This window comes from Dipodomys merriami, unplaced genomic scaffold (assembly GCF_024711535.1).
Source record: "Dipodomys merriami isolate MVZ:Mamm:240054 unplaced genomic scaffold, mDipMer1.0.p SCAF_10, whole genome shotgun sequence".
Classification (NCBI taxonomy): domain Eukaryota; kingdom Metazoa; phylum Chordata; class Mammalia; order Rodentia; family Heteromyidae; genus Dipodomys; species Dipodomys merriami.
This window is the reverse complement of record NW_027202271.1, coordinates 3,521,174-3,548,802: the sequence shown is the minus strand read 5'-3', so window position 1 is coordinate 3,548,802 and position 27,629 is coordinate 3,521,174. Positions and strand designations below refer to the sequence as shown.

At 44.0% G+C, this 27,629-nt stretch overlaps 1 protein-coding gene across 2 annotated transcripts in view; it reads left to right on the top strand.

The window, feature by feature from the left end:
• The window catches only part of Pkp2 (plakophilin 2), a 60,015-nt gene extending 39,940 nt beyond the window's left edge, over nt 1-20,075 (top strand). For both annotated transcript variants that reach the window (XM_070038700.1, XM_070038709.1), the window contains exons 7-13: nt 9,836-9,953; nt 12,931-13,095; nt 14,321-14,494; nt 17,093-17,246; nt 18,003-18,192; nt 19,722-19,809; nt 19,906-20,075. In XM_070038700.1, the coding sequence (XP_069894801.1) occupies nt 9,836-9,953; nt 12,931-13,095; nt 14,321-14,494; nt 17,093-17,246; nt 18,003-18,192; nt 19,722-19,809; nt 19,906-19,974 (958 nt within the window). In that variant the 3' untranslated portion in view covers nt 19,975-20,075. The remainder of the gene's footprint in view (nt 1-9,835; nt 9,954-12,930; nt 13,096-14,320; nt 14,495-17,092; nt 17,247-18,002; nt 18,193-19,721; nt 19,810-19,905) is intronic.
• Nucleotides 20,076-27,629: the final 7,554 nt, after the last annotated feature.

Sequence of the window (27,629 nt, the reverse complement as noted above, 5' to 3'; positions counted from 1 at the left end):
TTATTTTTTATTTTCTTCTATGGGTAGGATTCCTTTAAGTGTTTTATGTAGTAAGAAATTTCTTTAGCTCTTGTGTATCATGGAAGGTTTTTATTTCTCCCTCAATTGTGAAATATAGGTTCACTGGGTACACTAATCTAAATTGAGAATTATAATTTTCAGGGCTTAGATTATATTTGTCCATTTCTTCCTTGAATATAGAGTTTGTGTTGAGAAATTTGCTACTATCTAGAAGTGAAGTTGTGTTTCAAATGATAGAGTGGCAGCCTTGAAGCGAAAAGGCTAAATAAGACTATGAGGCCCTGGGGCTGGGAAGTTGGCTCAGTGGTAGAGTGCTTGCCTTGCATGCATGAGGCCCTGGGTTTGATTCCTCAGTACCACATAAGCAGAAAAAAGCTGGAAAGTGGCACTGTGGCTCAAGTGGTAGAGTGCTCACCTTGAGCTGAAGAGCTAAGGGACAGCGCCCAGACCTAGAGTTCAGCCCATGACCGACCAAAAAAAAAAAAAAAGACTATGAGGCCCTGAGTTCAAGCACCAGTACTGGAACATACACACACTGCTATTATACTAATGAGCTTACCATTGTATATCTTTTCTTGTTGTCTTCTTTGCAGCTTTCAATATTCTTTCTTCTGTATATTTAGTGCTTTAACTATACTATATCTAAAGGTGTTTCTCCTCTGATCTTGCCTGTTTGGTGTTCTGTAAACCTCCTCTGCATGGGCTGCCCTCTCTTCCTCAAGGCTTGGGAACTTTTCTGCTATTATTATATTGGATAGACTTGCCATACCTTTAATCTTCTTCCTCAGTGCCCATGAATTACTGTTTGGTGTTTTGATGAAATCCAGAAGTTTATAATCCTGTAAATTATATTGATTTTTTTTTTTATTGTTGTTGTTGTGAGGCTTGAACTCTGGGCTTGGGCGCTGTCCCTGTGCTCTGCAGCTCAAGGCAAGCAATCTACCGCTTGAGCCATAGCGCCACTTCTGGTTTTCTGGTGGTTTATGGAGATAAGAGTCTCATGGACTTTCTGCCCAGGCTGGCTTTGAACTGCAATCCTTAGATTTCAGCCTCCTGAGTAGCTGAGCCACTGGAGTTCGGCTCATTAGTCATTTTTGTCATTGTTGTATCAAGCCCATTGTTTGAACTTTCTTCTTTACTATCTCTTTAGTCATTTATGGTGAAGTTGTTGGCTGTGTGTGTGTGTGTGTGTGTGTGTGTGTGTGTGTGTGTGTGTGTTGGTTGGTTGGTATAGGACTGAAACATGGCCTTGTTTAACTTTTTCAAACTCAGCCTTGCACACTTGCTTATTATCTCAAGGCTAGCATTCTACCGCTTGAGCCACACCTCTGCTTCCAACTTTTTGCTAAATGATTGGGATAAGAATCTTGGAGTTTTGGTCGAGGGGCCTGGCTTCATGCCACCATCCTCACCTCTCAGCCTCCTGAGTAGGATTACAAATGTGAGCCCCCAGCCCCCATCTCATAGTTGATAGGAATTTTAGGATTTGTTTCCTGTGAAGAATGCATTTGGTTTTTCATAGAGATTGCCTTCAGTCTGGAGTTTGTCTTTGCTGATGTGGCCATGTAGACTATGTAATTCTGCCTATCCATGAACATGGGAAATCTTACCATCATCTAGTGTCTTTAATTTCTTTCTTCTATGTTTGATAGATTTATAGAAGTCTTTAGTATGTTTGATTATAAAAATGCCTAAATTTGTTTTTCCTTGAAGCTGTTGTGAGTGCAGTTCTTTTCCTGATTTCTTTCTCAGCTGTTTACTTTAAGTCTGGAATTTCTTCCAAAGATGTATTATTTCTCCTTTAGTCCTCTAAATCATTCTTTTATCCTTCTGCCCTGGTCTTTTTTCTTAAAGGACAGGAGGTAGAAGAAACTCAAAGGTAAGAAATTAAAATTCCCTTCTACGGGCATTTCAATAGGCTAGTCCAAGTCCTTGGGGAATAGAGTCAGCTCCATGTGACTAGAGAATAGAAAAAAATGCTTGCCTCAAGAGCAATGAGATTCAGAGTTTTGGAAAACACTTCAGGCCAAACACAAATATGTCTAGGCAACCTGAGCTAACAGCCTCACTCTTTCATTGAAGAAATTAAGCCCCACAGCCTATCCTTCCATTATAAACCATTTATCTTTGTGAAGTTGAAATCGGGAGTTAGTCCAGTGGGTCTGGACCACAGTTAGGCCTTGATTCCTGCTCTTGTCCAACCCCTTCATTATCCATTGTGTGCTTACTAAATGCCTACCATAGGCCAAATACTGTTTACATTTCTGCAGTTTCAAAGGAGATTGAGATCTGTCATTGCCCTGGAGGGATTCTGGTTTTAGTAGAAGAGACCTTACCTGGAGAGGTAATGACTGCATTTGATGAGACATGTAAAAGAAGTTGGAACGATCATGTGGAGGCTCAGGGCTGCCAGACTCATTGCTTGAGGAACTGGAAAACTTCTGCAGAAAGTCACCTGGAAGAGCTTAAATTGGAAGTGAGAGTTTATAAATTGTGTTTTATGACAGCAGAAGTTTTTTCCCAAAAATTTCAAGGTTATCTTCATAGTCAAAACTACTTCTTAAAAAACAAAACCAAACAAAAAGCCAGTGAGTGGCTAGGAATGGGGCTTAGTGGTAGAGTGCTTGCCTAGCATGCATGAAACCCTGGGTTCAATTCCTCAGTACCACATACACAGAAAAGGCCAGAAGCAGTGCTGTGGCTCAAGCAATAGAGTTCTAGCCTTGAGCAAAAGCAGTTCAGGGACAGTGTCCAGGCCCAGAGTTCAAGCCCCAGGACTGCCAAAAATGAATATTATAGATTATTATATTCTGGGTGCTAGGGATCAAACCCAGCTTTTTTTAACACTGAGCTACACCCCAAGTGTCAAACATCTAAAAACAATGATTATTATTAAGAAATGAGTTCAGTTGATAAAAGACAACTGAGAACTGTCACTGGTCTGCACTTGCCAATCTGTGTCCAGCCGGCACTGATGGCACACCCCTAGGATCCTTACTGCTCAAGAGGCTGAGATCTGAGAATCACAACCACCGTTTGAAGTCAGTCTGAGCAGACACATCCAAGAAAACCCTATATTGATTTAAGCAGCAAAAAGTTGGAAGTGGAGGTGTGTCTCAAGTGGTAGAATGCCAGCCTTGAGTGCAAAAGCCAAACATGAGTGAGAGGCCCTGGGTCCAATACCCAGTACTATACCTCCAGGCCTTTGTTCCCTGGTTATTCTGAGGTAGGATCTTGCTTCTGCCTTGTGCAGCATGGACTAAATCCTCTCCTGCTGCCCCCACTGTAGCTTAGATGACAGACATGCACTGCCACTCTCACCTTTTTCTGTTGAGATAATGTCTTACATATTTATTAATTTTCCTCCAAGCTGGCCTAGAACCTCAGTGCTTTTGTTCTCAATCCACCACCTTATTTGAGATAACAAGCATGTTCTACTCTGTCTACCTATTGCCTGAGAGTTGAGTCTTAGGAACTATTTTCCCAGGCTGATCTCAAACCAAAATCCTTCCTTCTTGTCCTTTCCACCTACTGAATAGCTAGGGTAACAAGATTGTATATTTTAGTCTACCTCCCAATATTGTTTCAGTTCACAGACTGAATCATTGACTTTGACTGATGTTTATGTTGATTGCAGAATAACAGACTAGCCTTTCTTTTGCCCTAGAGACTTTATTCCTCTGTTAATTCAAACTAGGCTTTCCACTTTTGTTGCCGACAATCTCAGGCTACCTCTTTCTTTACCTGATTTCTCTGGGTGAGTCACAGACAAGGCCCAACTGTTTGATACGTATCAGCTGAGAATTGAGCAAAAGCCTTGACCCAAATCTCAAATACCCAGAGGAAGGAGGAAGCTTCCCTATCTACCAGTGTCTTCTGGAATGGCTCCTCAGGTCTCAGTGGAATCCATCACTTCCTTTCTAGCACTTGATGGGCAGGTGTGGCTTGGAGCCTTCCTACAGAGCTCATAACACAGGGCTTTAGGAAGCCTCTAATTGTTGGAGAATGTGTGGTTGCCACCACAACTTTCTAAGCCATTATTAAAGTGGTCACACTCCCAAGATGCTGCTTAGATCTTAAGACTGGTCTCACAGCCACCAGGCTCTGATAGATGACACAAACATGCGCGATATGTGAGAAACTACACCATGATCGGGTAATGGTAGCTCTATTTTAAAAATAAATTCTGCCTCTTCAAATCACTTCTTTGGTAAAAGTGTCTCAAAAGGATACATTCCAAGCTGGGCGCCAGTGGCTCACACCTGTAATTCTAGCTACTCAGCAGGCTGAGATTGGAGGATCCCAGTTCAAAACCAGCCCAGACCAATGCTTATCGCCAATTAACTAGCAAAAAGCAGAGATGTGTCTTAAGTGGTAAAGCTCAATTTTGAGTAAAAAAGCTAAGGAAGAACACAAAGCCCTGAGTTCAACCCCAGTCTGGCATAAGATTAATTATCAATCACCAATTGATTAAATAATTAGTGTTATGTTCTTTTATTACAATTATTAACTATATACATAGTTATTATAATTACTTAATATCAATCATACAGGTGTTTTGTGGTGTACATTGTTTCTCCATGCCATTTGACCACACACTGGTCGCTGGTGTTGGCCAGTCTGTGTTGTAAGGACCTTCCTGTGCAGGCAGGAAAGCAGGTGAACGTGAGAGGATGCCTGCACACAACACCCACATACACCCTTGAGTGGAAGGGCCAGTGAAAAGCCTCCTACAAATAACTAATCCTGATTTTCAGTAGCAGGCTGTCATAAGTGATGATTCTGAAGGAAATTCTACGGTACCCTAGCTTCAGAATTTCTTTTTGCAAATTACAGATCATGAACTTGTAACTTGCCCAATGTATTTAGTCAGCATCAAATCATAGATTTTTTTTTGGGGGGGGGGTCTGGTCGTGGGGCCTGAACTCCAGGCCTGGGCGCTGTCCCTCAGCTCTTCAGCTCAAGGCTAGCGCTCTACCACTTGAGCCACAGTGCCACTTCCGGCTTTTTTTTTTCTGCTTATGTGGTGCTGAGGAATCGAACCCAGGGCTTCAAGCATGCAAGGCAAGCTCTCTACCACTGAGCCACCTTCCCAGCCCTCATAGATATTTTTATCCAGTGACATTTCCCAGTTTTCAGTTTGGTACATAAGTCTAAGCTTTTGTTACCATTGTCATTCATTTTATTTATTTATTTTTGGGGTGGGGGGGTCCAGTTGTAGGGCCTGAACTCTGGGCCTGGGTGCTGTCCCTCAGCTCTTCAGCTCAAGGCCAGCACTCTACCACTTGAGCTACTTCCGGCTTTTTCCTTTTTGCTTATGTGGTGCTGAGGAATCGAACTCAGGGCCTCAGTCATGCAAGGCAAGCACTCTACCACTGAGCCACCTTACCAGCCAACATTTTAATAGAGACATAGCCTTCTTCCTGAGTTCTAGAAAGGCCCAGTCTTCTCTCCTCTCCCCATCCCCACCATCCCTTTTTCTTTTTCTCTGTAGCACTTAGGAATGTGTGAGAATGTCACAGATTGCTTCCAAATATGGAAATTCTGTGACTATATCAGAAACATACAGAGGTCAGATGCTTTCCTCACCTCTACTGCCTGCCTTGGTGCCAGCTACCAAACACTGGATTGAACTGGATAGCAAATTTTTCCTTCTTTTCCTTCCTCCCTCCCTCCCTCCCTCCTTTCCTTCCTTCCTTCTTTTGTTGTTGGCCAATGGGCGCTGTCCCTGAGCTCTTTCGCTCAAGTGCTCTACCACTGTGAGGCACAGCTCCATTTCCGGTTTTCTGATGGTTAATTGGAGATAAGGATCTCATGGACTTTCCTACTGGGACAATCTTTGAACCATGATCCTCAGATCTCAGGATTACAGGCTTGAGCTACCAGCGCCCAGCTAGGATAGCAAACTTTCCATGCTATCACACACTGTGAATTGAGCCAAACCTGCCATTTGGACCCAGTGGAGGTGGAGAACTCCTAAATTCTTGCCTTTTGAGTGAACGTTTATCACTGTTCCAAATTCATCTCCTCCTTTCTTTCTTCCTCTCCAGATGCCCTAGTCTTGAATCCCCAGATTGAAGACCTGGGTTTTATTCTTTGGGGTTTTTGTTGTTTGATTGGTTGGATTTTGGCTTTTGGCTGTTTGCTTTCTGTTTGTTTATTTTGGCTGGTCCTGGGAGTTAAATTTAGGCCTGGAAATAAGCATCTCAGACTTTCCTGCCTGGGCTGCCTTCAAACTGTGATCCTTCGATTCAGCCCCCAGAGTAGCTAGGATTACAGGTGTGAGCCACCAGCAACTGGCTAAGATGATACTTCTGATATATTTTCATTTATACTTTAGAGATATTTTCCGTGTAAAGTTCCATTGAGTGACCTACAGAAAATGGTTAAGAAATTAGCATTTCTCAGTTTTCAGGATCAATTCCGATTGTGACCATGTTAAATTCTCAAAAAAAAAAAAACTTTTAAAAAAGACATCTATATTACTTTATGCAGATTGCTGGTTCTTTTCAGTGGTATAAATAAGAAATTCTCTTCTCTCTACTTGCTTCCATTCATGGATGAAGTGTTATGAAATCAGCGGTCCTTATCAGTTATATTTCTGGGTAGCTGAGTAAGGTGGGAAGTATGTTTGCTATGCAGGGGTAAGTGCTGGGGCAGCGGGATTTCATGCACTTTCTGTCAGCAAAGGCATCAATGGCCAGAAACCCTGATAAATCTGATTGCCAGCAGTAGGGTCTGGATAATAGCAGAGTCCAGGACATCAGTGAATATGCATGAACTAGCAGCACTGCTAAGCTGAACGACCATTCTGACCCCACGTAAATACCCTGGAGTTAACAAGCTAGCTTGCCCATCTGCAGGGTCTGCTGTGGGCCTAGCAGGCAGTGAGGCCCACCTTTAGATTTGTCAGAACAGTTTTCAGTTGGGTGCTGATGGCTCACACTATAACGCTAGTTACTCAGGAGGCTGAGATCTAAGAATTGCAGTTCAAAGCCAGCCCAGGAAGGAAAACCATGAGACTCTTATCTCCAGTAAACTACTTAGAAAAAGTCAGAAATGGTGCTGTGGCTCAAGTGGTAGAGCGCTAGCCTTGAGCAAAAAGAGTTTCAGGAATAGTGCCCAGGTCCTGGGTTCAAGCCCCAAGATCAGCAAAAAAAAAAAAAAAAAAAAAAAGCTCATTGTATCAGTTCAACAACCATTTAACTATATATGTTTTTAATCTTTTTTGTTGTTGTTGTTGTTTTGGTACTGGGGATAGAAACGAGGGCATTACACTTGCTAGGCAAGTGCTTTGCCACTGAGCTACATCCCAGCCCTCAACAACTGTTAAACTGTTAGTATATTTTTAGTTTTCAGTGTGTTAGTCCTATCTCTTATACTAAGTTGAATCATAAAATTGCCATATATGTGGGTTGAAACAGTCATCTAGTGCTGGCTTTACAGAGTTCAACCTGTTAATGGGATGCATAGGATTCAGGGAACAGCCACCGCTGTCCCTCATTCTCCTTTTTCCTTGGTATAATATTGGGAACATGTTATTTCTTTGAAAACACAATTTGGGCCAGGCCCCTGTGGCTCACACCAGTAATTCTAACTACACAGGAGGCTGAGATCTAAGGATCGCAGTTCAAAGCCAGCCCAGGCAGGAAAGTCCGAGAGACTCTTACCACCAGAAAACCAGAAGTGTTGCTGTGGTTCAAGTGGTAGAGCACTCACCTTGAGCTGAAGAGCTCAAGGACAGCACCTAGGCCCAGAGTTCAAGCCCCATGATTGATAAAAAGAGAAAAGAAAACAAAATTTGGGGCAGAAATACTTTTTGAAATTGCTTAATGTAATTATATTATTTTTAAACACACATACACATACCACCTCGCTGGGCATGAATGGTTCATGCCTGTTTAATCCTTGCTACTCAGAAGGCTGAGATGTGAAAACCATGATTTGAAGCCAACCTAGGCAAGAGAAGTCCATGATACTCTTATTTCTAATTAACCACCAAGACACTGGAAGTGGAGCTGTGGCTCAAAACATCAGCTTTGAGCATAAAAGTAAGGAGATCATGAGACCCTGAGTTCATGCCTCAGTACTAATGAAACAGATGGAGAAGGGAAGGAAGGAAGGAAGGAAGAAGGGAAGGAGAAGGAAAGGAAGGAAACACTTAAAAGCATCCTGCCTAATACATTTTCTTTTCTTTTTTGTTTTGTTGTGGGGCTTAAACTCGGGGCCTGGGCACTGCCCCTCAGCTCTTTTGCGCAAGGCTAGCCCTCTACCACTTGAACCACAGCGTCACTTCCAGAGTTTTGGTTGCTTAATTGGAGATAAGAGTCTCACAGACTTTCACATCTGGCTGGCTTCAAATGGTGATCCTCAGATCTCCGCTTCCCAATAGCTAGAATGACATGCATGGGCCACCATACCCAGCCATCCCTCTAAATATATAGTGTCCACACTGGGGCTTGAATTCAGGGCCCTCATGCTTTTGCTTAGCTTTTTAACTTAAAGCTGATGCTCTACAATTGAGCCATATGTCCACTTCTGGCTCTTTTTTTTTTTTGCCAGTTAATTGGAAATAAGTCTTCAGATTAGGCTGCCCTGACTGGCTTCCAACCTACATCCTCAGATCTCAGCCTCCTGAGAAACTAGGATTACAGACGTGAGCCACCAGTGCCCAGTTGGATCATCCCGTGTTAGAGCATCTGGATTGATATTTATCGATAACAATCTTGAAACCTTCAAGATCTCAAAATAGTATCCTCATCTTTACAAATGAGGGAACTGCTACATAGAAAATTAAAGTTCTTGAGAATTTAAGACACTGAGCAAACTAGAACTTTGATCTATGGTACATTGTCATGTCTTAGTTGCCATTCATTTCTTAGCTACAAAACATTTGCCTTATATCCCCCCACTCACATCCATCCACTGATATCCCCACTTATGTCCAACTACTCATATCCCCCATTCGTATCCTTCACTCATATCCCCCATTCATGTCCTCCACTCATCTCCATACAGGGGCATAGTGGCTCACACCCAGTTTTGGGAGAATCATGATTAAAGGCCAACCTGGGCAAAAGAGTCCTCAAATCATACAATGGGCATGCACCTGTCGTCCCTCCTCCAGGGAAAAGAGTCCATACATAGAGGAAGATCACAGTCTATGCTGTCCTAGTCAAGAATATCTCAAAAATAATCTGAGTATAAAGGCCCTAAGATGTGGTTCGACTGGTAGAGCAATCAGCCTACCTAGTGCAAAGCCCTGAGTTCAAATTCCAGAAGTGTCTCCCCCCCAAAAAAACCCCACAAAAGTGCAGTGAAAAATAATAGCTGCCATACCACTGTCACTTTGGTACTTTGAATGAAATTAGACCAAAGATTTGTTGATGGACATGATTATGTATTGCATGACTAATTTAGTGGTTATTTTCAGATGTAATAGCCATTGAGCAGTCTGTGGTTTATTGGTCCAAGTCTGTCACAGTTTTACAACTTCACCAATTTCTTTTTTTTGGGGGGGGGGTCCGGTTGTGGGGCCTGAACTCTGGGCCTGGGCACTGTCCCTCAGCTCTTCAGCTCAAGGCTAGCCACAGCGCCACTTGTGGCTTTTTTCTTTTTGCTTATGTGGTGCTGAGGAATTGAACCCAGGGCCTCATGCATACAAGGCAAGCGCTCTACCACTGAGCCACCTTCCCAGCCCAACTTCACCAATTTCTACACAAAAGAAGAAGAAACGGCAAGGAATACTGGGAAATAAAGGCATGTTGGCTACACCTCTAAGACTTATTTTTTATGTGTTCATTTGTCTTGATAGAAATATGAGCTCAGCCGGCGCTGATGGGAGGAAGGTAATGAGGAGATGCGATGGACTCATTGACTCCCTGGTCCACTACATCCGAGGGACCATCGCTGATTACCAGCCAGATGATAAGGTGACTCAGGAGCTGACCACCTCAACCACTGAGTTGCCTAATGTGACTTCTAACATGCTGAGTATTGTTTTTTTTTCTGTGCCAGTCCTGGAGCTTGGACTCATAGCCTGGGCACTGTCCCTGAGCTTTTGTGCTCAAGGCTAGTGCTCTACTACTTGAACCACTGCTCCACTTCCTGCTTTTTTGATGGTTAATTAAACATAAGAATCCCATGGGGGGCTGGGAAGGTAGCTCAGTGGTAGAGCACTTGCCTTGCATGCATGAGGCCCTGGGTTCGATTCCTCAGCACCACATAAGCAGAAAAAGCTGGAAGTGGTGCTGTGGCTCAAGTGCTAGAGCACTAGCCTTGAGCTGAAGAGCTGAGGGACAGTGTCCAGGCCCAGAGTTCAGGCACCATGACTGGCAAAAAAAAAAAAAAAAAAAAAAATCCCATGGACTTTCTTGCCCAGGGTGGCTTCAAACTATGGTTTTCAGATCTCAGCCTCCTGAGCAGGAAGGATTGCAGGTGTGAGGCACTGGTGTCCAACTTCTGCATTTTTTTTTTCCTGTCAGTACCTGGGGCTTGAACTCTGTGCCTCAAACTGTGTGCTGGTGCTCTGTGACTTGAGTCACACCTCTACTCCCAGATTTTTGCTGGCTAAATGGAAATAAGAGTCTTGGATTTATTTAACCAGGTTGGCTTTAAACTGAGATCCTTATTTTATCAGGCTGGCTTTGAACTGTGATCCTCAGATCTCAGCCTCCTAAGAATCTAGGATAACAGGCATAGGCCTGGGCCACTAGCAGCCTACTATATATTTTTTTATATAGAGCTGGAGCTTGAACTCAAGACCTGCCCACTGTCCCTGAGCTTTTTTTAATTGCTCAAGGCTAGCGCTCTACCACCTGAGCCACTTCTGGCGTTTTTGGCAGTTAATTTGAGATAAGACTCTGATAGACTTTCCTACTCTGGCTGGCTTCAAAGCACAGTCCTCAGATCTCACTCAGCCTCTGAGTAACTAGGATTATAAGCGTGAGCCCTTGGTGCCCAGCTCATAATCCTTAATAATTATCACCATCTAGGGTTTAGTGGTTGAGTAATTGCCTAGCACTGCTAGCTAAATAAATAAATACCTGTAATTATTGCCATCTACAAGGTGGAAATCTTTGCCCGCCTACCTTCCCTCACACCCCACAGTCTCTGGACAGCAAGCGTACAATCTACCTCTGAGAAGCCTTTCAGTTTGTCAACTCTTCCTCAGCACTGACATGGCTGCTTCTGTTAGGGCATCTTTCACAGAGACTATTACAGTAACCCCTGCTTAGTCCCTAGAAATTGTAATATCTTCTATACTCTAGCATAGAGTGGCTGCTACGTTAGGTGACTATAATTTGGACTCAGGTTTAGAGTTGTGGTTCAAGTGGTAGAGTGCCAGCCAGTGAGCAACAGCATCAGATACTGAGTTTGGGTCCTGGACTTGGACAAAATAAAAATAGCTGGGCACCAGTGGCTCATGCCTGTAATCCTAGCTACTCAGAAGGCTGAGATCTGAGGATTGTGGTTCAAAGCCAGCCCTGGCAGGAAAGTCTGTAAAAGTGTTCTCTCCAATTAACCACAAAAAGTCAGAAATGGAGCTGTGGCTCAAGTAGTAAAACAGCACCAGTCTTGAGCACAAAAGCTCAGGGAAAGCACCTAAACCCAGAGTTAAGCTCCAGGACCAGCAAATAAATAAATGCTTTTTAAAAAAATACGAAAATAAAATTTCAACTCATTCTAAACATACTCTTTACAAAGTATAATAGAGGGAGGTGGTGTAGCTCAGCATGCTATAAGGTCCTGGGTTCAAACCGGCAGTAATGCAAAAGACAAAATATAAATTAGAAAGGCTTGCCCTTTTTAAGAAATTCAGTTTTATAAGCCAGGTGCCAGTGGCTCAGGCCTGTAATCCTAGCTACTCAGGAGGCTCACGTCTGAGGATCACAGTTCAAAGCCAGCCTGTGAGATTCTTATCTCCAATTAGCTGCCAAAAAAGCTAAAAATTGAGTTGTGGCTCAAGTGGTAGAGTGCCAACCTTGAGCAAGACTAATTCAGGATAGCACCCAGACTTTAGGTGCTGGCAGGAAGGAAGGGAGGGAGGGAGTAAGAAAGAGAAAGGAGGGGAGGAAGGAAGAGGAGAGAGAGAGAGAAAGAGAGAGGAGAGAGAGTGTGTCTGGCACCATGCTTGTAATTCATGCTTGTAATCCTAGCTACTCAGAAGAATCAGAACTGAGGATCACGGTTCAAAGCCCAGGCAGGAAAGTCTGTGAGACTCTTTCTCCAATTAACCACCAGAAAACCAGAAATGGCACTGTGGCTCAAGTGGTAGAGTGCTCACCTTGAGCTGAAGAGCTCAGGGACAGCGCCCAGGTCCAGAGTTCAAGCCCTACTACTGACAAAAAAAAAAGAAAGAAAAAAGTAGGGAGGAGGAGAGGGAAGGCAGGGGAGGAGGAAGGGAGGAAAGGAAAGAGAAGAAGGAAAGGAGAGGGGCAGGGAAGGGAAAGAAGAGAGGGGATGGGGGGGAGGGAAGGAGAGGGGAGGGAAGGGGAGAGGAATGGAATTCAACCTCTAGCCAGGTGCTGGTGGCTCACACTCTGATGGTTTGAAGCCCAGCAACCTGGGCAGGAAAGTCCATGTGACTCTCATTAACCAACAAAAGACAGAAGTGGAGGTATGGATCAAGTTGTCCCACAGCCTTGATCAAAGAAAAAACCAAGTGAGAGTAAGAGGCAGTGAATTCAAGCCACAATACAGGCACAGAAATAAAAAGGAAAAGAAATTTTAAAAAAGAAAATTAGCCTCTAGTTTTTAACATTAATACTTAGGACCATTCATGATCTACTCTTAGTCTTTCCAACTTCACTCACTAGTTCATTTACCCTGGGCATCTCATAGTCCGCGCACATCCATTTGGAAGGGGTGTCTGTGTCTGTATGCTCAGTGTCCCATCTGTTTCCTCAGGCCACAGAGAACTGCGTATGCATTCTTCATAACCTTTCCTACCAGCTGGAGGCAGAGCTCCCGGAGAGATATTCCCAGAGTATCTCTATTCAGAACCGGAACATCCAGACCGACAACAACAAAAGTATTGGGTGTTTTGGCAATCGAAGCAGGAAGGTTAAAGAGGTATATTAGAAAGTCGTTTGCAAGGAGGTGGAGAGAGAGAGAATGCATGTGTGTTTCCAAGCACTTAGTGTACATTACATACTATTTTCAATTCCTGTGGCCCTTTCATCATTCCTATGAGATGATGTGTTTTGTTTACTGTGAGGAAACAGATTCAGGAAGGTGAATGGCTTAATTTGGGCACCAGTGGCTCACACCTGTAATCCCAGCTACTCAGTAGGCTGAAATCTGAGGATCGTAGTTCAAAGCCAGCCTCTACAGAAAAAGTCTGTGAGACTCTTTATCTCTAGCCAGCAAAAAGCGAGTCATGAAGGTGTGGCTCAGTTGGTAGAACACCAGCCTGAAGTGAAAAAGCCAAGTGAGAGCACAAGATCCTGAGTTGAAGCCCAAGTACCAGGACACAAAAGAAAGGGAAGGAGGGAAGAGATAAGGGAAGGGGAAGAAGAAGGGAAAGGAGAAACGTGAACGTATTTTCCTAGATTAGTACATGCAGAATCAGAACTCAGTCCCAGGCAGAGTGACTCCAGGTTCGCTGTCCTGACCATGAAGCCGCATTGCTCAGTCAGCTGTGGGTTCAGAAGTAAGTTCACTCTACACAGTGCAGTGTGGGCAACCGTCCTTACAGTGTTTTAATGGCAAGGCATTGGCTTTGGGCCTTCTAAAAAACAACTTGAATACTGAGAGCAAACCACATAGGAAAGAATATGTATTTATGTCCCTACAACCTAAGAACTGAAGAATGTGAACTGCCCATTTGTCTTAGTAGCATGGAAGGGCAATGGATAAATTTAGAACCCGATGCTATCCAGGACGACCTCCCAGGCCTGAGCCGACAGGCCTGTGCGTCTTATCTTCAGAGTGGAGGTGACTCATCCCATGCAGCCTGAAAACCATTATAGAAAGACCTGTCCATGCTCAGTTCTCTCAATGTCCTTCTCAGTGTGAAATGTTAACTTGTTTGTAGAGACTGGGATTGGGGGATGTTAGGCAGAACTAATGTGGGCCAAAAGTTAAGGAATTGGGAGTGTGCGTGTGCGTGCGTGTGTGTGTGTGTGTGTGTGTGTGTGTGTGTGTGTGTGTATTTGTGTATGTGCGTGTATGCCTTTTAAATCTATTTCAAGGACTTTGCACTATATCAATGAGCGTTTCTAGACTATAGTTGGTGTAGATGCAAGAATGTAGCTAATTGACTGCATTCATTCTGAATTCCCTTGTGTGTGATTAGCAATGCCAGGATGTGCCAATGCCTGAGGAAAAGAGCAACCCAAAGGGCGTGGAGTGGCTGTGGCACTCAATCGTCATTCGGATGTATCTGTCCTTGATCGCCAAGAGTGTCCGCAACTATACACAGGAAGCATCATTAGGAGCCCTCCAGAATCTCACGGCAGGAAGTGGCCCTGTGAGTATGATGAACGATTTCCTACTTTTTAGAATAAGGACATTGTACCAGACACCGATAGCTCATGCCTGTACTCCCAGCTACTCAGGAAGCTGACATCTGAGGATGGCGATGTGAAGCCAGCCGTGGCATGACAATCTGAGAGATTCTTAACTACCAGAACACAGGAAATGGAGCTGTCCCTCAGGTGGTAGAGGAAGAGCATTAGACTTTAACAAGAAAATGCTCAGGGACAGTGTCCTAGCCCTGAGATCAAGTCCCAGGACCAGCACCAAAGAAAAATAAATAAGGACATTGCACCAAGTACCTCTGGTTCATGCCTGTAATCCTAGCTACTCAGGAGGCTGAGAGCTGAGGATAGCAGTTCAAATCCAGCCTGGGGCAAGAAAATCTGGGAGACTCTTTTCTTCAGTTAACTAGCAAAAAGCCAGAAACAGAGATTTGGCTCAAGTGGTAGAGCACCACCTCGAATAAAAAAGCTGAAGGACAGTGCAAAGGCAGTGAGTTCAAGCCCCATTACTGGTGTGTGCGTACACACATAAACACACAGACACACACAACACAACACAAAAACCGAGGGAATTGGTTTGAATGGGTGAGGTTCAGTGACTGTGGGATTTCATGGACTGAGATGGTGAAGGAAAGGCTTGTTAATGAGAAATCCAAGTGTTCTTAGTGAAAGAAGAAAGACTCAATGGTAGGCAGGCAGAAACAATAGATGGCTACTGTAGTACAGAGCTAGAAAGGCCTTCTGTGCTTCCCCCCAGAAACTCAACCAGAGCGTGGAGAGCTCAGTGTGTCATGTGATGTATTTGGGAATTCTATAGTTATTCAAACTGATGTTAAAACTCCTTGCCGTGATCATAAGATGATTAGACTAAACTAACTCCTCCAAAGTTCATTGTCATGAGCCAGGTGCTGGTGGCTCACACCTGTAACTCTTAACTAATTAGAAGGCTGAGTTTTGAGGATCACAGTTCAAAGTCAGTCCAGGCAAGAAAGTCCATGAGACTCACCATTAAAAGGCCAGAAGTGAAGCTGTGGCTCAATTGGTAGAGTGCTAGTCTTGAGCACAAAAGCTCAAGGACAGCACCTACGCCCTGAGTTCAAGCCCCAGGACTGGGGGTGGCGGGGGAAGAGTTCATTGTCTAGCCAATCTTCAACTATCTATCCCCACAGAGAAAGGCACTCTCACAGAAAAAAAAAAAAAAAAGTAGTGTTCATTTCTTTAGAAACTCTATTTACTTTTTTTTTTCTGGTCCTAGGGCTTGAACTCAGAATCTGGTGTGCTCAAGGCTAGTGCTCTACCACTTTAAGCCACAGCACCACTTTCAGTTTTCTGATAATTAATTAGAGATAAGAGTCTCACAGACTTCCCTGCCTGGGCTGACTTTAAACTGCACTCATCAGATCTCAGTCTCCTAAATAGCTAGGATTACAGGCATGAGCCACTGGCACCCAGTTCATATTTACTTGTAATATAAATACAGGTACACAGAAGCTTGCTCTGTTTTAAATAAAATCATTACATGAAAAACTAAACTTTTTCCTGTCTTAGAATTTGTCCTGTTTTTGCATTGTGATTAAGAATATAAATCATTGGGGCTAGGAAGGTGGCTCAGTGGTAGAGTGCTTGCCTTGCATGCATGAGGCCCTAGGTTTGATTCCTCAGCACCACATAAGCAGACAAAGCTGGAAGTGGCGCTGTGGCTCAAGTGGTAGAGCACTAGCCTTGAGCTGAAGAGCTGAGGGACAGTGCCCAGGCCCAGAGTTCAGGCCCCACAACTGGCAAAAAAAAAAAATTAAATCATCAGTCAAGTGTTAGTGGTTCATGCCTATAATCCTAGCTACTCAGGAGGCTGAGATCTGAGGACCACACTTCAAAGCCAGTCACAGCAAGAAAATCTATAGAAGAGCACGCACAAGATCCTGAGTTCAGGCTCTAGTACCTGAACACACACACACACACACACACAAATACTCAGACACAACTCCTATTCCCTCCTCCCCCCACCCAAGGTGACTAGACCAATTTTAAGTTGCCTGTAGAGGAGCTCAAACTCAGCCAGCAACTTGCACAGTGTTGGAGACAAACTGTCAATCACTCTTCAAAAGTTCAGTATCTTTCAGAATAAATTGGGCTTAGTATAGAAACAAATTAATTTACAAAGAAAATATCTATAGACTGGTACAATCTCAGTGGTAGGTTTTTGTTTTCGTGTGTGTGTGTGTGTGTGTGTGTGTGTGTGTGTGTGTGTGTGTGTGTGTGTGTGTGTGTGTGTGTACACCAATCTTGGGACTTGAATTTAGGGCCTGGGCACCGTCTCTGAGCTTTTTTTATTCAAAGCAGGCTAGTACCCTACCACTTGAGCCACAGTTTCCTTTCTCATTTTATAGTGGTTAATTGGATATAAGAGTCTCACAGGAGACTGAGATTTGAGGATCAGAGCTTATAGCTCAGATCACATCTGAGTGTCTACAATGGTAAGAGCCATTGTAACTCTTCAAATATCTTCTTGGACCTCTGGTAACCTGCAGGAAACTTAGCATTCCTCAGCAACCAGATGGCATCACACTTACACGGTGTATTTCACACAGATGCCAGTCTCGGTAGCTCAGACAGTTGTCCAGAAGGAAAACGGCCTTCAGCACATCAGGAAAATGCTGTATATAGGGGATCCCAGTGTGAAGAAGACTGCAGTATCACTGCTGAGGAATCTGTCTCGGAATCTTTCTCTGCAGAATGACATTGGTAAGTCACTAAAAATGTCTGCATGTCATGGCTCATACCTGTAATCCAAGCTACTCAGGAGGATGAGATCTGAGGATTCTGGTTCGAAACCAGCTTGGGCAGGAAAGTCAATGAGATTCTTACCTCCAGTTAACCAACAAAAAGTGGAAATACACACATACATACACACACACACACACACACACACACACATACGTGCATTATATTTTTCCTTGTGTTTATTAAACAACTGGGTATCTTTTGTGTATGTGTCTTGCTAGGCTTGAACTCAGGGCCTTGGCACTGTCCCTGAGCTTTTTTGCTCAAGGCTAGTGCTCTACACTTTGAACCACACAGCTCACTCCCAATTTCTGGTGGTTAATTGGAGATAGAGAGACTTTCATGTCCATGCTGGCTTTGAACCACTATCCTCAGTGTACCTCTCAGCCTCTGTGTATCTTTTTTTTTTTTTTTGTCGGTCATGGGGCTTGAACTCTGGGCCTGGGCGCTGTCCCTTAGCTCTTCAGCTCAAGGCAAGCGCTCTACCACTTGAGCTACAGCGCCACTTCCGGTTTTCTAGTGGTTTATTGGAGATAGGAGTCTCACGGTCTTTCCTGCCCGGGCTGGCTTTGAACCGCAATCCTCAGATCTCAGCCTCCTGAGTAGCTAGGATTACAGGCGTGAGCCACCAGCGCCCGGCTCTGTGTATCTTTTTTGAAGTACACTTTATCCAATATATATTGGGATCTAATCGAGAATTTCTCCTTTATTTTGTAGCCAAAGAAACGCTCCCTGACCTGGTTTCCATAATTCCTGACACAGTCCCGAGTACTGACATTCTCATCGAAACTACAGCCTCTGCCTGTTACACATTGAACAATATAGTCCAGAACAGTTACCAAAATGCTCGGGACCTCCTGAACACTGGGGGTCTGCAGAAAATTATGGCCATTAGTTCAGACGATGCGTAAGTCCTTCTGCCCATCCCTGTCTCCTCTTTTCTTGTCCCCCACCCCCACTCCTGTGTGGATCAAACAGTTGTGAGTGTCCCTTCATTTAGTACCATGGCAGCATGGGTACAAATATGATACAACATTGGGCCAGGCTATCTGTTTTGGTCCCTGGTGATCAGTCAAGGGAAGGAGCTATATCAGTCAAGCCACATTATCAGTCATTCTGTGTGTGTGTGTGTGCGTGCGTGCATGCACGCGCGCGTGTGCACATGCATGCAATGGGACTAAGCTTGTTCTCAGGGTTTCAGGGTCTCAGTCTTCTGCTTGGCTTTTTTCACTCAAGGCTAGTGCTCTACCATCTTGAGCCACAGCTCCACTTCCCACATTCTGGTGGCCAATTAGATATAAGAATCTCATGGAGGGGCTGGGAAGGTGGCTCAGTGGTAGAGCGCTTGCCTTGCATGCACGAGGCCCTGCATTCGATTCCTCAGCACCACATAAGCAAAAAAAGAAAAAAAAGCCAGAAGTGGCACTGTGGCTCAAGTGGTAGAGCGCTAGCCTTGAGCTGAAGAGCTGAGGGACAGTGCCCAGGCCCAGAGTTCAGGCCCCACGACTGGACTCCCCCCCTCAAAAAAAAAGAATCTCATGGACTTTCCTGCCTGGGATGGCTTCAAACAAGGATCCGTAGCTCTCAGCCTCCTGAGTAGCAAGGCTCAGGCTCTTCTAAAATGACAAGCTAGAGCCAAACTTTATCATTTGGTAGTGCATTCACTGCCCTATGAACAGGGGAATGAAATGCCCTTTAATTCATTCACATCGTTATTATCTTGTACCCACACACTGGCCTAGAAGGAGCAGGTACAGCAGGGAGCTGTGAATGACGCCCTAACATATTGCTCTCAGTTTCCTCTCTCACTCCCTCCTTCCCCTCCCTGGGTAGTGAGACTAGGATAGTCCAGTGTGAGTGAGTCAGCCACATTCCTGTTTTCCGTTATGGCCATTCCTTACCACTAGACAATTTAGTATTGTTTTCTCTTTCTCCAACTCCGGTTGTTCTGACATATCACAAGTTACTCTGGTAAGTAACCAGCAGCTCATTCAAATGAGTTTCAAAGCCAGTGGACTTCACTCTTCATATTAGTGGACAAGTGTGTGCTTGGCTGTGCAGTGGGGGGTCTGTGCTGAGTGGGGTGAACACATCACCACCACCCCATCCTCCAAAGGCCTCTGTGCTCTGCAAGCCCCCGTGGGGACAAAACCTACATCCACAATCCAGTGATTAAACTGCTGCTCAGGCTGAAATCCTGAGGATTGCTGCTCAAAGTCAGTTGGAGCTGAAAAGTCCACAAGACTCCAAACTCCAAAATAAGTAGCAAAAAAAAAAAAAAACCAGACTGGAGAGGTGGCCAAGCAAACTAGCCGAACAATCACCAGGTCCTGAGTTCAAATCCCCATACCAACCAAAAATCAGAGACTGATAGAAGGTGGGATCAGAGCCCCCCCCCTCCCATCCTCACTGATCCTGGGATATCTTTCCTTTCAGCCACACCCCCAACAAGGCCAGCAAAGCTGCTTCTGTCCTCCTGTATGGCCTGTGGGCCCACACGGATCTCCACAATGCTTACAAGAAGGTAAGAAGGCGGTGGAGTGACCTCACCCTGTGAACACACATGGAACCACCCCTTCTCCAGCATTTCTCACCTTTCACATGTCTGCTTCTTCCCAAGGCTCAGTTTAAGAAGACAGACTTTGTCAACAACCGGACCGCCAAAGCCTACCACTCCCTTAAAGACTGAGGAAAAGGAAAACAGATGGAGGAATGTTCTCTCACTGTGCTCAGCTATGAAAAAAAGCCTAAAGGATAACAGCTATTTTTCTACTGCCCAGCTGAAGAAACCTCAAAAAACAAAACAAAAAAAAACCCCACGTCTTTGTTTCTATCCTTTTCTAATTCCATGGCTTTCAGAATCCAGAAAACAGAATGAGAATAACAAAAATGGGTTAACTTAATAGACTCTCCTGCAAATTTGTCACCCATCATATTTTAGTAACAGGATTTATTCTATTACAGCCAGAGGTCTTTTTGTGGCTTAGTGTGTGCCAGTCCTGGAGCTTGAACTCAGGGCCTGAGTGCTGTCTCTGAGCTTTTGTGCTCAAAACTAACACTCTACCACTTGAGCCACTTGTGGCTTTTTAGTTAATTGGAGATCACAGTCTCTTGGACTTTCCTGCCTGGGCTGGCATTGAAATGTAATTCTCAGAGCTCAGTCTCCTGAATAACTAAGATTACAGGCTGACTTACTGGCACCCAATTAAGTTTCTTGTCTTTTGACAGCAATCTGTCTGCATACTCCTTCACCTTTGAGCCACGAATGTATTGTCCTGTGGTATCAAAACAACAGGAATATTTGCAGAATTGTCCAGAAGAAAGTAATAACGGCAAAATTGTATACTTCCTAAGCCTGCTTTTATCCCTTTTTATTCTGTTTTTGAGCTGCAAAAATTTAGATCAGAGAACACGCATGATGATAAGAAATGGATTTCTTTTTTCTTTTTCTCTGTGTGTGTGCGCATGTGTGTGTATGTGTGCACATGCACTGCATATTCCAATACTGGGCTTGCACTCAGGTCTGGGTGCTGTCCCTTAGCTTTTTTGCTCAAAGCTGGTGCTTTACCACTTCCAACTTTTTGGTGGTAAACTGGAAATAAGAGCCTTTCAAACTTTCTTATCTTGACTGGCATTGAGCCTTGATCCTAAGATCTCAGTCGCCTGAGTAACTAGGATTACAGTGAGCCACCAGCATTTAGCTCAAGTCATTAATCTAAGTTTAGGAAACTCAAGAGAAGGAAAGTCACATCAAGGAAGAATGTAAGATGTCAGGCCCCATTAAAAAAATGAGATGCAGCATTTTGTCATCACCCATAGAAGCAAGCCTGAGTTAAATACTATTCCAGCCAGGCTAGGATTAAAACCTCATGAATAATCAGTTCTCCCAACTCCAATTCTGTTACATTTTGTTTCTTTAAAGTTTCCCAATACTGAAAGTGGCAACTGGTAGAACACCAACCTTGAATGAAAAAGCCTAGAGTTTGACAGTTTGTAAAGAGAAGGATAAAAACCTGCTCCTTTAGGTAGTTAAAAAAAAATCTAAAAATAAATTCCCATTTCTAGTTTACATGTGCACTTCCGTCTTTATTTGAAACAAGTTTTCAACTTTAAAAAAATGTGGCTTAGTGGTAGAGTGTTTGCCTAGCATGCATAAGTCCCTGGGTTTGATTCTTCAGTACCACATAAATAGAAAAAGCTGGAAATGGCACTGTGGCTCAAGTGGTAGAGTGCCAGCCTTGAGCAAAAAAAGCTCAGAGACAGTGCCCAGGCCCTGAGTTCAAGCACCTGGATTGGAAAAAAAATTTTCAGTACAGACAACTTAGGTTACTAATAATCCAGGTCAAAATAAATGTATTCAGATGCCAGGTTTTTTTGTACATAGGAGAATTTATCTCTTTTCAATAATCATGTACAATTTATTCCTCCAGATAAGTGGTGTGTGTCTAATTATTGCTATATTTTGTTTTGTCTTCTTTGTTTTTAGTGTCTGTGGTTTTTGTTGTTGTTGTTGTTGTGCTTTGATTGTTTTGTGCCGGTCCTAGGGCTTGAACTCAGGGTCTGGGCACCGTTGCTGAGCTTTTTTACTCAAGGGTAGTGCTCTATCACTTGAGTCACAGCTCCAACCAATTCCAGCTTTTTGCTGGTTAATTGGACAAGAGTCTCATGGATTTTCCTGCTCAGGCTGGCTTTGAACCACATCCTGAGATCTCAGCCACCTGAATAGCTAGGTCACCTAGCTAGCCTTCTCATTTATCTGTGTTAAGAGTTCCAGAGGGCTGTTCCATGCAAAAATTTTAAATGGCTCAGCGCCTATAGCCACTCAGGAGCTGAGGATTCCAGTTTAAAGCCAGCCAAATTCAAGAGACTCTTCTCTCCAATTTGTCCAGCAAAAAGTAAGAAGTGAAGCTGTTTTCTTCAGTGCCAGCCTTGAGCAAAAAGCTAAGCGAGAGCATGAGGCCTTGAATCCATGCCCCATTAGAGGCGTACGCGTGCGTGCGCGCACACACACACACACACACAAACACACAGACACAGACACAAATCCAAATGGTATCTGGAATGTGGGAAGTTGCTGCCTTGGATCTCCACTTCTGGAAGTGTTTGTTTATACCTAGTAGAAATGGTAGAAAGAACCACCAGGTTCAGTTATTTGACCAGAGGAAGAAGGGATTAACTTGTCAAGTGAGAGAATAAGCAGGAGTGGACAAACCACTTCAAAACCCATTGAATCAACTTCTAAAACAGTTCCTTGGAAGAAAAGGGTATGTTTGTAAGTATACAGATAAATAATGAGATTTCCCCTGAACATGTGTATGGTGAGCAGATGCGTAGGAGTGGAGAAGATTTGGGGGGTGTGCTTAACACAATTGCAGAAGCCCCAGATCACAGAAGGGCAGGATTATAGGAAGCTGGGAAAGCATTTGGTCACGATGTCTTGAAGTATCTTCTTTTTCTTTTTCTCTTTCTTTTTCTTTTTTTCTTCCTTCCTTTTTTTTTTTTTTTTTTTTTTTTTTTTTTGTCAGTCATGGGGCTTGAACTCTGGGTCTGAGCACTGTCCCTGAGCTCTTCAGCTCAAGGCCAGCACTCTACCACTTGAGCCACAGTGTCCCTTCTGGTTTTCAGGTGGTTAACTGGAGATGAGTCTCATGGACTTTCCTGCCCAGGCTGGCTTTGAACCACAATCCTCAGATCTCAGCCTCCTTAGTAGCTAGGATTACAGAGGTGGTGAGTCACCGGCAGCCAGCTTTAAAGTATCTTCTTGTGTCAAAAAAGCCTCAGTCCGTATTAATGTGATGGCAGAATCACACAGTTCTTTGTTCAGATAACACCAGCCTGAAAGAAAAAAGATCTGTATTGAAATGCAGGAATGGTTGCCTTCAAGTATTTGTTATGGGAGAGAAAAATAAAATAGAGAAACTGCAAAGTAAACCTCTGATTTAAAGTTCACACTGTCAGTAATGGAAGAAACTCCCAGACTTTGAAGTCTGAGAGTTTCAGGCCTCTCAGAAAACCTTTCTCTACGATACCATGTATAGGAAAGAGATCAAAATACCATCCATTGGCATGAGAGCAGAAAGGAGAGCATTCCAAAGCCCAAATTCTAGGAAACTAAAGAAGCACTGGTCACCTAAGGCTTACACCTGTGATCCTAGCTACTTGAGAGGCTGAGATCTGAGATAAAAGCCAGTTTAGGCAGACAAACCCAAAAGACTATAGTTCAGTTAATCAGTAAAGTCACAAGTGGAGCAGTGGTCTAAGTGGTTGAACATTAACCTTGAGTGAAAAAGCTAAGAGAATGTAAGCCCTAGTGTATACACACACACACACACACACACATACACACACACACCCCTTCTAGAACCAGCACTGACACACACACACACACACACACACACACACACACACACACACACACACCTTCTAGAACCAGCACTGAATCTCAGCTTTCCTTATCTATAATACATGAAAAGATGGGAACATTTTCTTTGTTGGGTTGTGACAATTGTAATAAATAAGTACTCAGAGCACACCCTGTGTGTGTACTAATTTATTTAGAGTTCCTTGGTTTGGAGATCTTTGTCTTTGGAGATCTTTGTCTTTTTAATTCATCTCGTGTGTGTGTGTGTGTGTGTGTGTGTGTGTGTGTGTGTGTGTGTGTGTGTGTGTGTGTGTGAGAGCGAGAGAGAGAGAGAGAGAGAGAGAGAGAGAGAGAGAGAGAGAGAGAGAGAGAGAGAGTGGGGGGGTATTTTTGTGGCTTGAAATCAGGGCCTAGAGCTCTCTACTTGGTGTGTTTGTTCAAGGCTGGTACTTTACCACTTGAGCCACACCTCCACACCTTGAGGTAAGAGTCTCACGAATGTGTCTGCCCAGCCTGGCTTTAAAGTAGGATATTCCATCTCAGCCTCCTGGGTAGTTAGGATTACAGGTGTGAGCCACCAGTGCCTGGCTCTTTTGAATTTCTTTTTGAAACTATACCTAATGTAGCTGGGCACCAGTGGCTCATACTGTAATCCTAGCTATTCAAGAAGCTGAGATATAAGGATCACAGTTTGGAGGCAGCCTAGGAAGGAAAGTTCGTAAGACTCATCTCCAATGAAGTAGCAAAAAAGCTGGAAGTAGAGCTGAGGCTCAAGTGGTAGAGCACCAACCTTGAGCTAAAGAAGCTTAGGGAAAATGCCCAGCACTGAATTCAAGCCCTAGTACTGTCACAAAAATAAAAATAGATACTATACACACACATACACATCTGGTTCTGTTACAAACCCCAGTGTCCCTGATCACCCACTGTATACACATATAAACACTATACAGACCCATCCTTTCCCAGGCCAGGTAGAAGTAAAAAACTAAATCCAAGACAACATGTGCTGAATGTCTGTTTAGCAGAATGTGAATGTCTGTTTTGGTTTTAGGTTTGTTTTTCTTCCTTTTTATCTTTCAGGCCAGATCTGATCCTGAGATTTTTTTTGCACAAGCTTGGTGCTCTACCATTGGAGCCACACCTCCTCTTTCTGCTTTTGAGTGGTTATTTGGCACTAAGAGTCTCAGGAACTTTCCTGCCTGGACTGGTTTTTAACCAAGATCCTCCGATCTCAGCCTTCGGAGTAGCTAAGATTACGGGCATGAGCGCCAGGGTCCAGCTTTTAACTGCAAGCAATTCCCAAGGCCATGATGTGATCTCCAGTTCAGGGCAGCATGCCACAGCTCACAAAGCTCTCCTCAGAATCAGTAGCCCTGATCTGAGTTCTGGAAGCTTTGGCGTCAACCAACAGGGGTTGAAGTGTTAGGGGAGAGGACAATTCAGGTCTTGTCTATGAATAAACCCCGTCCCAGGCTAGTCCTGAACCATCTTAGGAAAATCTGCAATGCAGTCATTTCAGTGAGTTGAGAACCAAAGAGATGAAGGACTAGACATTTTGTCTTCTGCACACCTGCAGTGAGGCATCTGACTCCAAAAACTGTCACAGAAGCAGGTTGGGGCAGTGGCATGCATTCCTGTGTCAGGCTCATCAAGCTGCCCCATACATCACATCAGTGAGTGGTCCAATTGCTCAGAAGCCTGAATTTTACCTATAAGCTGCTAACACTACCTCTGGCAAACGAGAAAACAAGTCCAAACTCTGCTTTTTTGCTGAAACTATACAAGGATTGTTTTAGTGTATTTTTCTACAACCAATCTTTTAGGTGGTTTTATGTCCTGGACATAAAAACTGTAGATAAAAGTTCAAGTGTGCCCTTTTTGTGTATGTACTGGGATTAGAATTCAGGATCTCATGCTCTTGCTTGGCTTTTTCCACTCAAGGCTAGCTCTACTCTACCATCTTGAGCCACAGCTCCACTTTCAGATTTTTTTGCTGGTTAATTGGAGATCATGGACTGTCCTGCCCCAGCTGGCTTTGAACTGCAATTCTCCGACCTAAGCCTTCTAAGTAACTAGGATGACAGGAGTGAGCCACTGGTGCCCAGCTGGATTTATTTCTTTCCTTCCTTCCTTCCTTCCTCCCTCCTTTCTTTCTCTGCTTTTTTTTTTTTTTTTTTTTTTTGTCGGTCATGGGGCTTGAACTCTGGGCTTGGGTGCTGTCCTTGCACTCTTCAGCTCAAGGTGAGCACTCTACTGCTTGAGCCACAGCACCACTTCTGGTTTTCTAGTGGTTTATTGGAGATAAGAGTCTCATGGACTTTCCTGCCCAGGCTGGCTTTGAACTGAGACCCTCAGATCTCAGCCTCCTGAGTAGCTAGGATTACAGGCGTGAGCCACACTGGTGCTGGGCTTGCTTGCTTTCTGTCTTCCTTTCTTTCTCCTTCCTTCCTTTCCTTCTTTCTTTTCCTTTCATTCTTCTTCTTTTTTTCCTTCTTTTGTTGGCCATGTACTTGAAATCAGGGCCTGGGCACTGTCCCTGAGCTCTTCAGCTCAAGGCTAGTGCTCTACCACTTGAGCCACAGCACCACTTCTGATTTTCTGGTGGTTCACTGGAGATAAGAGTCTTACAGACTTTTCTGCCCGGGCTGGCTTCAAACTGCCATCCTCAGACTCAGCCTCCTGAATGGCTAAAATTACAGGCATGAGCCACCCGCACCCAGCTGGGTTTCTTTTTTTGGTTGGTCGTGGGGCCTGAACTCTGGGCCTGGGCGCTGTCCCTCAGCTTTTCAGCTCAAGGCTAGTGCTCTACCACTCGAGCCACAGCGCCACTTCCAGCTTTTGTAGTGCTGAGGAATGGAACCCAGGGCCTCATGCATGCAAGGCAAGCGCTCTACCACTGAGCCACCTTCCCAGCCCTGTTTCTATTTTTAATTACATCTTTCAGTGTAAGTATGTATATATATATATATATATATATATATATATATATATATATATATATATTTTTTTTTTTTTTTTTTTGTCGGTTGTGGGACTTTAACTCTGGGCCTGGGCGCTGTCCCTCAGCTCTTCAGCTCAAGGCGAGCGCTCTACCACTTGAGCTACAGCGCCACTTCCGGTTTTCTGGTGGTTTATTGGAGATAGGAGTCTCACGGTCTCTCCTGCCCAGGCTGGCTTTGAGCCGCGATCCTCAGATCTCAGCCTCCTGAGTAGCTAGGATTACAGGTGTGAGCCACCAGCGCCCGGCTCAGTGTAAGTATATTGCAGTGAGTTTTTGGTCCTGGAGCTGAGGCCAGTGGAAAGCAACTTTGAGGAAGTTGTCAGGGATGCCACTAAGTCACTGTGATAGACCATGTCCTTTATAGAAATGAGCCATGACTGTCAGATGAAGGTTAAAAAGTTCTAGACCCTTCTAGATACCTATAATTGATATAAAACAAGGAACCACCAGATGCCAGTCCTTCACACCTATAAGCTACTCAGGAGCCTGGAATCTAAGGATCACAGTCTGAAGCACCCCAGGCAGGAAAGTCTGTGAGACTCTCTCATCTCCAGTTAACCATCAAAAAGCTGCATGTGGGGCCGTGGGCACTAGCCTTGAGCAAAAAAGCTCAGGGGCAGCACCCAGGTTCTCAGTTCAAGCCTCAGTAACTACACAGGTGTACACATGCAAGCACTCACATGCACTCATACATACACTGGGATTCAAAGCAAGGGATTTTTAAGACATCTTCATTGTTAGCAACAAGTTAAAAATAAGGACATGTAAAAACCCCACATAAGATGACCTATTAAAAGTGGGGGGAATTCCAATATTTAGAAACTCGACAAAATATTTTTCTTAGCAACTTTTATTCTTTTTACCTTTTAATCCAATTGGGGATTTTTGAAGTCTTAATTGAAGAAGTAAAAATAATCTATTTTAGTGGCATTTCTTTAACAACTCTATATAAGAATTATGTGTGATCATGGGAAGTAGC